Source organism: Meriones unguiculatus, chromosome 17 (genome assembly GCF_030254825.1).
Source record: "Meriones unguiculatus strain TT.TT164.6M chromosome 17, Bangor_MerUng_6.1, whole genome shotgun sequence".
NCBI lineage: Eukaryota > Metazoa > Chordata > Mammalia > Rodentia > Muridae > Meriones > Meriones unguiculatus.
The window spans coordinates 10,076,027-10,091,898 of NC_083364.1; the positions used below are offsets into that span (position 1 = coordinate 10,076,027).

The 15,872-nt window shown below is 45.3% G+C and overlaps 1 protein-coding gene across 2 annotated transcripts in view; it reads right to left on the minus strand.

Annotated features, from left to right (window-relative positions):
- The window catches only part of Ppm1h (protein phosphatase, Mg2+/Mn2+ dependent 1H), a 253,956-nt gene that overhangs the window by 19,594 nt on the left and 218,490 nt on the right, over window positions 1-15,872 (minus strand). Inside the window, exon 9 of one of the 2 annotated variants that reach the window (XM_021636507.2) lies at window positions 2,423-2,574. The exons of the other annotated variant lie outside the window; for it this stretch is intronic. Coding sequence (XP_021492182.1) covers window positions 2,423-2,574 — 152 coding nt within the window. The remainder of the gene's footprint in view (window positions 1-2,422; window positions 2,575-15,872) is intronic. 2 annotated transcript variants of the gene reach the window in all.

Genomic DNA, 15,872 nt, shown 5'->3' on the forward strand with positions numbered 1-15,872 from the left:
ATATAATATAGGATAAACCTACTAAAATCTGTACACCTAAAGAAACTAATCAAGAGGGAGGACTCTGGCTAAAATGCTAAATGCCCATCCTGAAAGGCAAAGAGGATGGACATCAAAAGAAGAAAACAGGGAACAAGTTAGGAGCCTGCCACAGAGGACCTCGGAAAGGCTCTGCCCTGCAAACTATCAAAGCAGATGCTGAGGCTTATGGCCAACTGATGGGCACAGTGCATGGATTCTTATGAAAGAAGTGGGAAATAGTAAGATCTGGAGAGGATAGGAACCCCACAAGGAGAGCAACAGAACCAAAAACTCTGAGCACAGGGGTCTTTCCTGAGACGCATACTCCAACCAAGTAGCCTGTATAGAGATAACATAGAACCCCTGCACAGATGTAGCCCATGGCAGTTTAGTGTCCAAGTGGGTTCCATAGTAATGGGAACAGGGACTGTCTCTGACATGAACTGATTGGCCTGCTCTTTGATCACCTCCCCCTGAGGGGGAAGCAGCCTTACCAGGCCACAGAAGAAGAAAACACAGCCACTCCTGATGAGACCTAATTGACTAGGATCAGAAGGAAAAAAAGAAGACCTCCCTTATCGGTGGACTTGGGGAGGGGCATGCGTGGACAAAGGGGAAGGAAGGTGGGATTGGGAAGGGAGGAGGGAGGGGTTTATGGGGTGGTACAAAGTCAATAAAGTGTAATTAATAAAAATTAAAATAATTAAAAAAAGAGCTGTAACGTAAACATCTGATATACAAGATATCTGATAGGCGACCCCAAGGGGTTACGAATCAAAGGGTGAGAGTCACTGCTCTCGATTAACAGCTGTTCGCTAATCCCACCATCTCCTGGCTCTTCCATTGCTTTTGAGAAGATTGTTATTAAGTGTAAGTGCTAGTTCTGTGTACACCCATCTTAGCATCTCTGAGGGAGCTGCATCTAACGTTCTTTAGTTTCTTAAGAAGTACCCATTTGGGGCTAGAGAGATGGCTCAGCAATTCAGAGCACTTGATGCTCTTCCAGAGGACCTGGGTTCAATTCCTAGTACCCACAAGTTGGCTCACAATCATTTCTATCCCTAGTTCCAGGGAATCCAATGCCTCCTTTTGGCCTGTGTGCACACTGTATATATGTTGTGCACATACATAAAAGTAAGTTTTTAAAGATTAAAAAAAATGTAAGTACTGATTTATAATTTTCTTTAACCACTGAGCCATCTCGCCAGCTCCATATTTACATATTTAAAAAAACTACATAGTAATTTTTTCTAGTCTCCTTTCCTTTATCATAGTTTCTTTTCTTTTTTAGATGTTGATTTATTTTTTTGCACATAGGGTTTCTCTGCGTAGCCCTGGCCATTTGGAACTTGCTATGCAGACCAGGCTGATCTTGTACTCAGGGATCTAGCTGATTCTGCCTCCCAGGTACTGGGATGAAAGCGTGAACCACCAAGCCTGCTTCATCCTTGGTAATGCTTTCAAAGCTCTTACAATGTTCTGATGCAAGTTAAGGGTTTTGTTTTGATGTTCTTGCTAACCATTCAGTCAGGGAGTATTAGCAGGCCCATCTCTACTGCCTGTTGCTCTGCTGGCTTTTACTCACGGTGAATCATTCCTTGGGGTCGGAGCTGAAGCTGCCTTTCTTTCAGAGGCTTTGAGACTTCCAGGACTGCTAGGGTTATTAACCCACTGGTGCTGCTACAAGGGAAACTCTACTGTAACCTCCTGCTCTTGTCTGTGAACTTCTCAAACAAAATTTTTCCTAATGGGTGATCAATGACCGAGAGGCCCCGTTATCCTTCTTAGGAGCACCACCAAAAGCCAAATTAACCTGAGTAAGAACACGGGAACACAGGAAGGTGTGAAGGCGCCTGCTGCAATCCCAGCATGCAGAGGCAGAAACAGGAGGCACATTCCACGTTTGGTCTAGATAGTGAGATCTAGGCCAGAGAGCATTACATCCTGGGACCTGTCTGAATCCCAAATCTTAATCAGAAAGAAAAAAAAGTAAAAGTAAAAAAAGAAATCTTTTTTTTTTTTTTAAATAGAGTTTCACACAGCCCAGGCTGGCTTCAAACTCCTTAGCTAAGATGACCTTGAACTTCTGACCCTCTTGCTGCCATATCCCAAGTGCTAAGATTATAGGCATGTACCACCAGGCCCCGCTGAAGAGGTGCTAGCAATTGCACCCAGGGCCTTGTTCATGATAACTGAGCAGCATCCTCAGCTCCTGTTGGTAGACTTTTTTCTTAGCATCTGTATCTTGGATGAAGTTAAGGAGGATTTTTCTGTAGTCACAAAAGTACCTCTGATAAGCGATGTGCTCCCTTTTGTAGTTTGGTTGCTGAGCTACCCCTACAGCCTCTGCTGTAAGCCATGCATCCAAGTGAGACCACACGGCGCTTAGAAAGGCACAAACCTGTGAGGGTCATCTGGGTCACAGTTGGGAAGAAACTGAGTGATTGCTTCTGCTACTTCTTCATTTGACAAAACATCCCAGAGTCCATCAGTAGCCAAGATCAGCACGTCATCTGCTCCGTGCTCGTATTTGGAGAGGTCGTAGACTCTGACCTGAAAAGAGCAGGGATACTGCGATGTGAGAAACAGGGGCAGCGGTGGGGATGGGGACAAACTGTACCTTCTCTCTAACCCCGTGGCTTCCGATTCCTTGCTTTTTCCTGTCTTGCCTAGTAGTTTTCATGGGTGCACTCTAAGGTACTTGATTCCATGGCAAGCTTCGTGGAATTAGTAACCTCTCTCTGAGACTTTCTTACAGACACTTAGGCCTAGTCAAAGCCGTGAATGAGGCCAGAAAGGGCTCAATGATCGACAAGAAAGATCTGAGTTGAAAATGTAATGTTTGGGATACAGCTGAAGGGATGATGGCTTACATGTGAGCACTGTGCGAGCCGGGATGAACACAGGGCTGGCCTGCTCTTCTTCTTCTGTGTATATTAAGGGCCTATCCTTTCCCAAGTATTATAAATATAAAGTGAAAAAAAAAAAAAAAGATTCCTTCATTCTAAGGAACACTCAGGCCATATGGGGTTTTAAGAAATGGCTCCATACATATTTGACAAGGACCAAGGAGACATACTTGGTTTGAACTCATTTGAAATCCTTCTTGCCTATATCCTCGAAGGCCCAACAGGCCAGAACAACCATCCCTTGCTTCAGGTAAGGATGAGGCTCTGATATTTGACAAACCCCTACCTGGGCAAGTTACAAAGGATAACAACTCAAGCTATGCCAGCTGGGTTTGCTTCTGGCCTCAGGGTAACCTGGCACTGTTGCACACCAGGCTGGAAGGAATGAAGCTTAGCCCTTCCGGTAGGTTAGGCGGGATCTGAGCTGGCAGTGAATGCAGGACAAACAGCCTTGTCTGCCTTGTCTGAGATGGTTTTCAGTGAAACAGCTTTCTTTGGGGGAAGAACAGGGCTATATAAACCTTGGGGAGTGGGCAGAGGTATTCGGGGTGAGTGTACATCATTGGCCAGGGCAGGAACGCTTCATTTGCAGGAGGAATTCCAGGTGCTGGCTGGACATGTCCTTATGAGGAAGGGGGTGGTTTAACCTTAAACCTGGCTATCAGCTGACTACTTCAAGGGTGGCAAAGGTATTGGGGGGTGCTGTGTAGGCTACATGCACCAGGACATTCAGGCCCAGAGCAAGGACAGAAGAGTCCTACTCCTGTCAGTCTTAGGATAAGATTTTGGGGGTTTGGGCATGTCTCAACCTTAATCTTGCTCCAGACTAGCTCTTCTAGTTGCATGGCTTTCCAGCCCCACAAAATTTGGTTTCTTTCTTTTCTTTCTTTCTTTCTTTCTTTCTTTCTTTCTTTCTTTCTTTCTTTTTCTTTTCTTTCTCTCTCTCTCTCTCTCTCTCTTTCTCTTTCTTTTCTTTCTTCCTTCCCTTCCTCCTTCCCTTCCTCCCTCCTTCCTTCCTCCCTCCCTTCCTTTTTGTTTGTTTTTTGGAGTTTTTGTTTTTTTAAGCCAGGATTTCTCTGTGTAGCTCTGGCTGTCCTGGAACTCACTCTGTAGACCAGGCGGCCTTGAACTCACAGAAACCCATTTACATCTCTCTTCCGAGTGCTGGGATTAAAGGAGTGTGCCACCCTCGGCAAAGTTACATTTCTGAAGCGTGCTATCAGAAAAGTTTTACACTGTCTCTCATCTAATGTCTTGAATGATGATGATATTTCAACACTTTCTAATGAACTCCTTAGAAAGGACAGGGTCATCCTTGGAAAACTAGAAAGAATTAAGAACCAAGTCTCCTTAGGGTAGGACTGAGGACAAACATCAATTTAATGACTCATCGACTTCCCCTCTTCAGTTCTGCTCCCCTGCATGCCTGGAGAAAACGCTGGGGTAAGGGTGGGAAGAGGAAAGAGAATATAGCTTAGGCTGCTGCTCAGGTGTTCCTGGCGGCATCTGGCCCTCTCAGGCACAGACAATGGGATTCTCAGAGGTCTACCAGATAGCTCAAATCCAGGCTTTGTTCTAGAACAACCGGTTTGTCTAGGCCAGGGACATCCTTTAAGAGACTGGGTTTATGGGTTAGCAGCCAGCCTGGTGGGGTAGCTGAAACCAAAAGAATGCTTAACTTTGGAAAATGAGCGCAAATGAAAAGCAGCCACAGGTGCCAGGCCTTGATGGCCTGTGGAGAAGATAGTAACAATTAGCTAATAACCCAGCACATGAGCCATTTCCAGGGAAGAACACTCAAGGGCATACTCTACCAGCTTTTAGATACTTTTTTTTTCCTCAAAAGGTATGCTCACATAGGGCTGAGCTGACATTCTGAAGGCACTGAACCTTCCCAACCAGTGGAGGAGAGGTCAGTGAAGCCTAGAAAGGTAGAACTTGAATTTTCAGATATCCCTTTTCAAACTATCCATGTCTTATTTTCCCTTGATGGGAAGCAACCAACCCCCTTTTGCTTTACTTTCTGTGGTTGCTGGGTGTGTTGGAGCACTGTTTCCTCTAACGTTGGTGTGTGAACCAGTCAGCCAGGGAGGGTGGGCAGTCACAAATACATCTTAAGTCCTAGAGAAGGGCATGCGAGCCTGCAGTTCTCCAGGCGATGTCAGTGGTGCCAATACTTGGACCACACTGCTCTTTGAGTAGCTGGGCTATAAGGGTCCTACGGCCTGGAAATAAAAGGGTTTCTAGACTCTGTGATGCCATACACAGCTACTTTCCTAAGACTGTGGGAAGGAATGTGCACGTTTCTCCCGGGCTCCCATCTTCAAGTCCTCCCTCACCACGTTAATCCCATGGTGTGTTAAATGAGAGCTGGAGAGCTTCCCACTGGGGCTGATCTACAATACGCTGCTACTGTGATCACCTGAGTCCCACTGAACAGGAACTATTAAGTTACGGGGGAGGTGGAGAACGCCAGGTGGCTCAGTCTCACATCTGTAGTGAGGAGGCATTTCCACCTGCCTTTGCCCTCCCTAAAACGGGTATTTTCAGGACTGAAGACAATACCCACCTCAGGATGTACCCTGTGAACAGTGCCCAAAAGGCTTCAAAATGCTCTTTGTTGGTTCAAAAAGTGGCAAGTTGATTCCTTTGATCTGAAATTAGTCTACCCAGTAGTAAAAATCCAGCCAATGGAACCCTGTGGGTTCATACCAACATGGTTGAAAAATGCTGTTGTTTGATTTCATCAATAATTGGAATCTTCACCAATTCTATGTGCATTTCTACTCACAGCTCACTAATGCAGTTCACTAGCCAGCATGAAAATCCCTTTCAATAGCATTTTCCACATAATTTTTATGTAAATAACACAAAGCCAGTAGCAACCCCATTCCCTGAGGCACTCCTCAATTAACAGCTTTTTAGGTTTTTACAGCTATCCTTTGTTTCCTGCCCTTCAGCCAATTTCCAAAGGACTTTGCCAACTTTCCACTTATAGCTTGTGTCTCGTACATTAACCTATGATGTAGAACACTCTGTGAAAATGCTTTCAGAAAGACTGGATTGGTGTGCAAGCCATCCCGCTCAGCACTCATGTTCGCCAGCAAGCAGGGCTTCAGCAGAGTACAGTGCTCCCTGTGGACCTCACCTTCCCTCCCTGAAGCTGTTGTCGGCCTCCTTCAGGCAGAGGCTGTCCTCTCCCAAGATCCCTCTGCTCACTTCCTGAAATAGCTTTCAATGTTCCTGGGAGCCTCACATGAAGCTCGTGGACTCTGAGGCTCCACAGAACTGAGACCTCTGGAGGAGTGTGGCTGCAGGACCCACCCCGAGGGGTGAACTGGGAGGTGCACATCAGAGCACCTTGTGGGAGAAGGAAAACATGTGAATGCTCCTAAGAGCTGCCCCTCCTTGTCATAATGGATCAAGAAGGGCGAGAGGGGCCACTGAGCTTTGGGAGGCTTGCATTAAGTCAGAGCAGTGCACAGATCTCCCCTGACTTACTGAGGTGTCAGGTCCCAATCGGCCACTATTAACTTGAAGATATGGTAGGCTGAAGATGCGTTTAGTGCCCATGAACCTTCTACACACATCACAGCCGGGCAGTTCTCCTGCGACTGTGGCTGAGCAGGTGCTTTGCCCAGGGCCACCGCCAAGCACTGGGAGAGAATTGCCACACACTGCACTGCATCCCTCTCTCCAGCCAGGTCACAGATCCAAACACAGTCATCACAGGAAATGATTCCTATCAGACCAGCCACGCCAAAAGCCACCTACTATCTAAACAGCAGAGGGATCATTCCAGTCATCTCCTGGCTACTACTGGGCACAGGCTGTCGCAAGACAGAGCTGACAGGCTCCTCTCCCTTGAAGATCCACATAGTGAGCACTTGCTATGGCGCTATACCCCAAAATAACTAAACTACAGACCCATTCATAAGACAGTGTGATCCAACAGGCATAGCTTGCTAATGCTGACCTGCCCAAATAGTCACCAAAATGCATCAGGCTCTTTAAGCAGTCTTTCCCTCTCTCATACTCAAGAAACTCACTCAGCACAGGGTAAGGGGAGTGAGCGGGAGGACAGAGCCTTGGCTAATACACCCTGCATGAACCAAGAGTTGACAGCTCACAGGGCTCTAGCTTTCCAGCATTTGGAGATGCCCTTAGCTGCCATCAGCGACGGCCACACAGGTGACACAAGGGTGTGTGACTCTTTAATGCAGCACCTCCATGTAGGGCCCAGCAGTAGGCTGCTGGTTCAGCATTTGTGTGGTGTGTGCTCCCTTCTTTGTCCTGTTGCTGATATTTTGGTGGCACGCTAAGAGATCACAGTCCTATAAACTGACTCAGGAGTCCTGAGCTAATTTAAGAGGTGAATCCATCAATTTTCCATTGCTTCTCTCGGATACCTTTACAGCCTGAGCTGGGATCTGAGATGTGAGCCGCCACTCCTCAGCAATCTTCACAACGTTTAAGTTTTTATCATCTCAGCAAACTGGTCAAGCCTTTTTCTTCTCTTGAATACTCAGTTACAAGAACAGTGATCAGGGCTCCCAGGAGTGTCACTGGCAGGAGAGCCAGGGACAGTTCACGAGATAAAGACCCCCAAAGCATAGTGGGAGATAAAGACACATGAAGTCTTATGCTTCTAGTCAACCCCAAACTCAAACTCAGATGGTGTCTGTACCAGCCCCTTTCCTTGTGGTCATATGACTCAAACAGATTGTCTTAAGGCTGACATTGTGTCCTGTCTCTCAGGGCTGCATCCAAATTCTCTAGACCAGTGGTTCTTAACCTTCCTAAGGCTGCAACCCTTTAAAACAGTTCCTCAGGTTGCGATGACTCCCAACCATAAAATTATCTTTGCTGCTACTTCATGACTGTATCTTAGTGCTGTTATGAATCATAAATATCTGTGTTTCTGATGCTCTTAGGTGACCCCTGTGAAAGGGTCATTCTAACCCCAAAGATTTGCGACCCAGAGGTTGAAAACTGCTGCTCTCTAGAGACCCTACATGTCAGGAGGCCAACACCGCAGCTGATGGCAGGGGAACTGGGTTTCAGACGCACTTCCGCCTCAGCAAAATCACTTTGCTCTTTTACAATTCTGAGAAGCGGTAGGAATGCTGATTAGAGGTGTACCGGGTCCACAGCATTAGTGGGGTCAGGAGGAGAAGCTGGACGCTGACAGTCTTTCAATTACAGAGAAAGAGCAGGGCCAGAGCCGGAGGTGGGAGAGGGTGGGTGTGCTAGAGAGCTTTTCCTAATTTGGTTTGGTTGCAGAACAGGATTTCTGCTTTGTGGTTGCAGAGGATAAGGACTACCCAAAAGAAGCTAGGTTCGTTTTGTTTGTTTGTTTTGTTTTTGGCTAAGGATAGTTCTAGACTTGAAATATACCACAGATATTCTTGTGGCTTTTAGTTTCTTCTTCTGAAGTCCACAGACAAAATAAGAATTTGACTTTTAGAGAGCAGATAAGACTTAACAGCTCCCAATGCTTTAAAATCAGCTAAAATATTTGGTAGAGTTACACCCGGCCTGAAGATGTAGCCAATGCCAAGAACACAGGACTTCCATTTTCTCCACAGCTCATAACCAGTGGGGTACAGGAAGAAGCTCCATGAATGGGCTCAGACACAGCTATGCTTCACCTCTTTCTTCTGATTGTCCAACAGCAGGTTCATCATTAAGTGAAAGCCTTGTTCAGTAAGTTAGACAACAAGTTGGACAGAATCTACACCAGCCATCATTTGAGGAGAAGCTCTTCATTGCTGGGGATAAGGACCTGGGGAAATGCCAGCCTGCGAGTATGCTGCTTAGATAGGAGGAGTTGTCAGTTCAGGATACAAGGTTTATAAGTAAGAGCAACTGGCTTGCACACAATAGTTTCTTTGTGTGTACATATTCTCCAGCCATCCTGTAAACCAGGCTGGCCTCAAACTCACAGAGATCCACTTGCCTCTGCCTGAGGCTACAGGAGACAACCGCCCTGCGTTCCAGCTTGAAAGTTAACTGTGTCCTCTTGGCTTACTATGATAACTGATGTGTAAGCAGTGAAATGATTATAAGTTTTGGTTCCTATGGCTACTTCTACTCACTGGAACAAGAAGAACCCAGTGGGTCACTATAGCATAGACTCTTCACAAAGGGTAGGTTTTCAGAAGCCTTAAGTGAGCAAGAGGCAAAATACACAGTTCACTGTGCAGGAGGATCAGGGGAGGAAAACTGCACAACAAAACGCCCAGGTCTTAGCAGACTTGTGGGGAAATGGAAAACTCGCTCTGTTGTTGCCTGGCTTGACATAAAGGAATCACTCCCACTCTCCAGGACTAAAGTGTGGTGACGTTAACACACCAAGCCCACACCAGGGTTATCAAAACAAGTTCCTAAAGCACAGTCAGAAATGCTGTAGAATGGTGCTTTTAAGAATTCTCCACAAAGAGCCAGGTGTGGCAGCTCATGCCTGTAATCCCAGTATTTGTGATGCTGAGGCCGGAGGATGGCTAGAAGTTTGGGGTCAGCCTAGTCTACACAGTGAATTCTAGGTTATCATGGGTATAGAGTGCGAGTCCTCAAAATGAAGATGAAATATATATATATATTTATATATATAAAAGATGGAAATTCCTAGTTCATCCAAGATTTAATGCAACACTTCTTCAACTATAAGTCATGACCCTATTACTAAATGTGGAAGTTGTGAAAAATCCGGGAACAACCAAAGGTTCATGAATGCACAAAATCTCAATTTAATCCAAAATATGACCCATATTAAGTTGCATTGCATATCTGGCTGTATCTCATACTCACATCTGGCTGTATCCTGTGACTGCACTGCAGCTTTGGTTCTGAACATACAACACATGCTCTCAGCACTGTGCACACCACCACACTGTACATGCCAGCCAATATGCCTGAAACTCCACAGCTCAGATTACAGACTACAGCCTGCTACAAAGTTTTCTGCTCTTATAGAAACAGTATAGGAAACAGAACTTGCAACATTTTTGTGCCAGCATTCCTTAGCATGTAAATGTCAAACTAATGTATCTTTGGACTGTATCATAATATAGAATTTGACTATAAGAAGTGATGTTTGAGCTGGACAGTGGTGGACATGCCTTTAATCCCAGCACTCAGGAGGCAGAGACAGTTGAATCTCTTGATTTTGAGGCCAGCCTGGTCTACAAAGTGAGTTCCAGGACAGCCAGAGATACACAAAGTAACCCCGACTCAAAAAACCCAACCAAGCAAACAAAAAATAACTGATGTTTGAGTTACTGATTTCATAAAAACTATTATATAAAGTTCAGTTTGGGATGAAGGCAGAATTTCTAACAGTTTCAGAAGTTGCCCTATACCTATTTCTGCCATGTTTTTTATTTTTTAATTACATATTTATGTGACGTGCTCTCAAGATTCTAAGATCAAACATTGATCAACTCTGGAAAATGCTGAAGACACCATGTGCCCTGTAGTATCAAAAGCTTCTCTGTGTGTATGATGTGTTATATCTTATTTTAGGGGGAAATAAGATTATTAAATGTTGCCATTTAATAATAAAGTATAGAATAATTTTGACAAGTGCTTTGAGCCAGGTATGGTGGTGCATGTCTTCAGTCTTGGCACTCAGAAGGCAGAGGCAGATGGATCTCTGAGTTCAAGGCCAGCCTGGTCTACAGATTAAGTTACCAGGATAGTCAGGGCTACACAGAGAAACCCTGGGAGAGAGAGAAGGGGGGGAAAGGAAGGAAGGAAGGTGAAAGAAAGAAAGAAAGAAAGAAAGAAAGAAAGAAAGAAATGAAAGAAAGAAAAAAGAAAGAAAGATTGACTGACTCCTGGAAGCTTGAACACTAAGCTTCTCTTTGAGAACTATACAAATACAAAGCTGTGTCTGGACTGCAAACTTGCTTTTTACTTTCTATCCAGAACAGGCTACATTTTCTAGTAAGAGGCAGAACTCACAGGCCCTGCTCTGAGCAGAAGTCATTTGTAAATCTGCTTTTATTAGCAGTCCTTTCGTAATTCACTGCACAGCTAATTCATCAGGTTGTATTAGTTTGCCCTTAACTATCAGGGGTTCACAGCAGGGAAAGTACTTTCCAGGAAAATCACGATAAGACTCCAAGATGGCAGCCAGGAGTCCTTCTCTCTTTGGCAAAACACTTTCACTGTAAATCAACTGACAGCCTCCAAGTGCATTGGGGGTTGGTCTACGCTGTATATTCTAATGCTGATTACTGGCCCCCAAGATCTGGTTGCTGTCCAGATGAGCATATTCTCATGTACACCTGTCTTTGTTGTGTAAACCTTGCTCTACCTAATTTAAAGCTGATTGGTTAATAAGTATGCTGAAGCCTGTGACTGGGCAGAAAAGAGGTAGGTAGAGCTTAGGTTTCTGTGTGTGGGCTCTGAGAGAGACCATGAGGTCGGCAGGAGGGGAGGAAGGAAGCAGAAGATGTAACACGAGGAAAGGAAGCTGGAGAGAAGGATGTCACTATGGTCTATTTTGGGCCATGAACAGAAGCAGCCCAGACAGGAATGATTAAGGCAAATAACAGGGGGTGTGTGGATGGGAAATAGCAAAATAGCTTTCAGGGTTGATATCTGCCCAGTTACTGTGCTTTAAAGCTTTCATAAATCCAAGAGGTCTCTGTCTTGATTTTTTGGGGGAACTCGCCACAGTTCCCCAAAACTCTTAGAGAAGCCCTTAAGAGTCTAGTATCATGTCCACAACACATGTGCCCCTCCATGTGCACTGATCTCAGAGATTTCCCCTATCATCAAATGCTGAAGAGGCATGGGTCTACAGCTTCAGAGCTTCTGAAGCTTTGAGATGCTGCCTAGGACCCCAACAACTTGTTCTTGGGACAGTTTCTCTAGACTGTGTGCCCTGCTCTGAGGCTCTGAGACAATTTGGATATACCACATGTTGCTGCCTAAGCTAAACTCTCACCTGAGAGCCCACACTGCCAGCCTGCTGAGCGACCATCTTAGACTTCCAGCCTAGCCTAGCTCTGCCTTCAGATGCCAAACATTTGACTGGGAACATATGAGGGATGCTGATGGGGAAGGGTTGGGGCTGGCGTGTGGAAACCACTCAGCTAGACCCATTCTGTGGACCACTGAATCAAAAACATTAACAACCATAGAACATGAGAGTGAATAGTTTTGAAAGTGATCTCTTTACAGTCAACAAAAGGCAAAAAAGTCTAGGCCCAACTCCCTATACCAGTGGCTCTCAACTTTCCTTAAGGTTGAGACCTTTAATACAGTTCCTCAGGTTGTGGTGACCCCCAACCATAAACTTATTTTTGTTGGTACTTCATAACTGTAATTTTGCTACTGTTACCGTTTACTTTATGAAGTAAATATTCTGGGAAATTTAGCAGAGGGATTGTGACCCACAGATTGGGACCCACTGCTCTGTATGGTTAAAATGGGACACTGAATTACCTGGAATTTTCTCTTTGGTCTCCGTCTACAAATGTGGAGAGCCACTTGTTTGTCAGGCTGCTTTGTTATTGAGCTCTCAGCAAAATGATGTTTTCACCCTGGCCTTCACCTAAAGTGAGGGATAAGCAGGTTTTGCCAAGTTCATTTCCTTTTGTTTGTGTGAGGATCACACAGACAGGTGGTTGAGGTAAATAAGTTTGATGTCTCCATGAACTCCTTCATTGTACTGAGGTGCTTTGCTCTGACTTTAAAAGGGATTGTGGAATAAACCTGTGTGACAGTTTCTACAGGAAGCCCTCTTGAACTGATCCCATGTGTAGTATGTTGGTTTTTTTAAATTTTCTTTCAATCTTCACTCTCCACTCAAGAACTGTTTGACCTTGCCAGGAGGCTCCGGGACATGGACTCATGATTTCTGTTTCTGCCTTCAGCAAGTAAGCAGTAAGAAAGCTCTCCCTTGATGGGGATAACAGAATTCTAGAATTCAGGGCTGTCCATGGTTCCCAACCTAAATGATAGGAAGTTATTTTGACTCTACACACTTTCATGTCTATTTTAAAATTGGTTCAGAAAACTCAAAAGGAAAAGAAATAAGATTATTTTCTTCTTCAGACACTAATAATTCTTCTTTTCTTTCAGTCTAGAAAGCAAAATATGTGTATATGTGTGTGTGTATTGGAGGACACGGACACACCAGCCCTTGAAGCCATGCAAAGACAGGGTCATCCTTTTCACCATTAATCCACAGTCCCAGCCCTGTGCCTAAAAATATGAAATAGAAATCATCTTTCTGTTTCACTCTGTAAATTAAGTCTGACCTCAGGTGAGCCTTTGTTACTTTACATGAAAAAATTCTCAGACATGACTCCTTTAGCTTTCATATTATCACCTCAATTCACCTCATGGTCACAGTTCCTGCCATGTGTGCAGCTCCTCACACGTGCGGGAGCTCCCCTTCCTGCTTCAGGTCCAGTACTAACAGTCCTTTAGCTAACCTAGCAGAGAGTGACTCTAAGGCAAATCTCATTTCACATCCATCTGCACTCTTGCTTCCTTCTAATTGTCCTACTTACTCTTTGCTGCATCATTTTCCCTTCCTTATCGGAGCTTCTATCCCTTATGAAGCAAGTGACAGGGCTTATGCTAATTATTCTTCAGCTAGCCTCCTCTGTAAATGGCCCCAAAGCCTAATTTCTGAGGGGCATATTATTCCCTCCATGTTTTTCTGTTTTCTTGAGACCCTGTCTCTCTCTCTTACATATCTCTGGCTGCCCTGGAATTTGCTACTTAGACCAGGCTAGCCTCCAAGTCAGACATTCCCTTGCCTTTGCTTCTGAGTACTGGATTAAAGATTCTATGGCCAGAGTGCTTTTTGTTTTAAATAGACTTTCCCCCCTCTTATCAGATGGACCCTTTTAAGACTTGCAGATGTTCAGGGACATACAAATGTTCTTATCTTGCACGATCACCTCCCCTTTTCCTGGTTTCTTATAAAGGAGACTGCAGAAGCACAGAGTAGAAAAACATGCTCTTTCCCCAAATGGGAGCTGTAGCCTGGAACACAAAAAATCACCAAGAATCAGAAAGCTACAGATGTTAAAATGTAAATAGAAGGCCATAAATATCCTTTGTGTTTGCACGGGAAATACCAGGACTCCCAAACATACTCCCTTTCGATATGTACGTGGCCACAGGAAGTGCCGAAGTGTGAACGGGCCTTCCAGAGGCCAGTAGGAAAGAAGGGGAGAACATTACTGATCATCATTAACCACACACTAGGACTCGTGCCAGCAATTTCACTGATGCTCTTATTTGCTCCATCCCATAATCCATCAGTCCAGGCCATGCCAAGCCCCGAGATGAAGGAAAAACGGCTGCGGTCCTGGTGTACGTGGGGTGGATCTTAGATGCAGACTTCTTGGGCCTTTATGAAAGGAGTGTTTCGGGTGAGAAAAAAAAAAGAGTTATCTAGATTAAAAAAACAATCCCAAGAATGAGCTAAATGAGTTGGCGTTATAAGAAACAGCCGAGGGACTCCTGAAAACCAAAGAGAGGAGAACCAAAGCAGAGAGGAAATTAGCCTCGTTGTGGTTCTGTCTGGCTGGGCTAGCAGACAGGACTGACTGTGGAGTCGGGGGAGGGAGCTGGCTCTACAGAACAGCCCCCAGACAGAAAAAGGCCTTGTTCTTCCAGGAGCCCAAACTGGGGCACAGTCTTGGAGCGAAGGCCGGAAAAGACGGTGAAATTAGGAATCCTAGCTCCACAGGGGGCCTGTCACAGGCCCAAAGGGGAGGACAGCAGGGAACATCTGGAGGCCGAGCCCTCAGGCCTGTGCCAAGCTGTGAGTAGCAGGATGCTGTGTGCCGGCTGGAAGTGGGGAAACCTAGGAAAGAGGACAATGCAGAGGGCCCCGGCACCAGTGTTCGCACATCCCTCCGCTCTGCACTTTTCAGGATCCTGAGCCCTGAGCTTCCTAATTAGGCACGAGGCACACCTGGCTGGTGATGGCTGGGGAGGGGGCTGCAGCCCCCTCAGTCACACAAAGAAAGCGGGGTGCTGTTGACCAGAGAGTGAAAGTCTCCCACACACCCCTGCAGCCTGCTAGCAGACCCCTGCTCCCCCGCCGGGGCCTCCTGTGGAATTCAGGTCTTGGCCAGAAGGTCTGAGAGAGGCTCCGGAAACCTGGCCCCTGCTCTTCAGGTTTGGCAAACTCAGGATTTTTCCAGGGCCTTGTGCTCAGCAAAACTGAAAATGTGTTTGGCTAGAAAGCAACCCTTCTCTAATTCTTAAACCCCTGCGCATTTTTTTAAAAAAACATAAATTTGATACACATGGTTTTGATTTATTTATATTTAATTCATCAAATCAAATTAGGAGCTACAATGATGAATGGGAACCATGGTAATTTCCAAGAAGGTTTTTGAGCCTTTTTTTCTTAGAATTAAATCACATTTCTTCACCTTCTCCCCCCACCTCCAGCCTTAAAACTACCAGAGTAAACTGGATTTGAAATTTAGAACCCAAATGTGAAATAAAGATCCATGCTTGGCAGAGTCAAAGCACAGCAGGAAAGTATTCAGAGGAGGTCGCAGAGAGTGTGGGCGGGTGCTTGCCTGTGGGGAGGGAGTCTGTGATTCTTCATTAGATGGCTTAAATACATTAGCCTGCCTTTCTGGAACCCCAACTGAAGCCTCCCAGCCATTTTTCTCTTGGGTATGATTTTATCACCATCCTCTTGAGTAAAGGGTTTTGGCCTTAAGAAATGGAGATGAGTTGCGGGGATATCTTTTTTTTTCTCTCTCTCTCTGTTCTAACCTCCACAGTAGTCGATTCAAACTGCGCCCTCCACCCCCTCTCCTGGCCCTGGCTGAGGCAGGCCCTCCATCTGGAAACATTTAGAATGTCTAACCAATTTAATCTTGTGCGAGAGATCGTGGTATATACACTACTTATCCATTAAGCTAAACTGTAGGCACACAATCACAT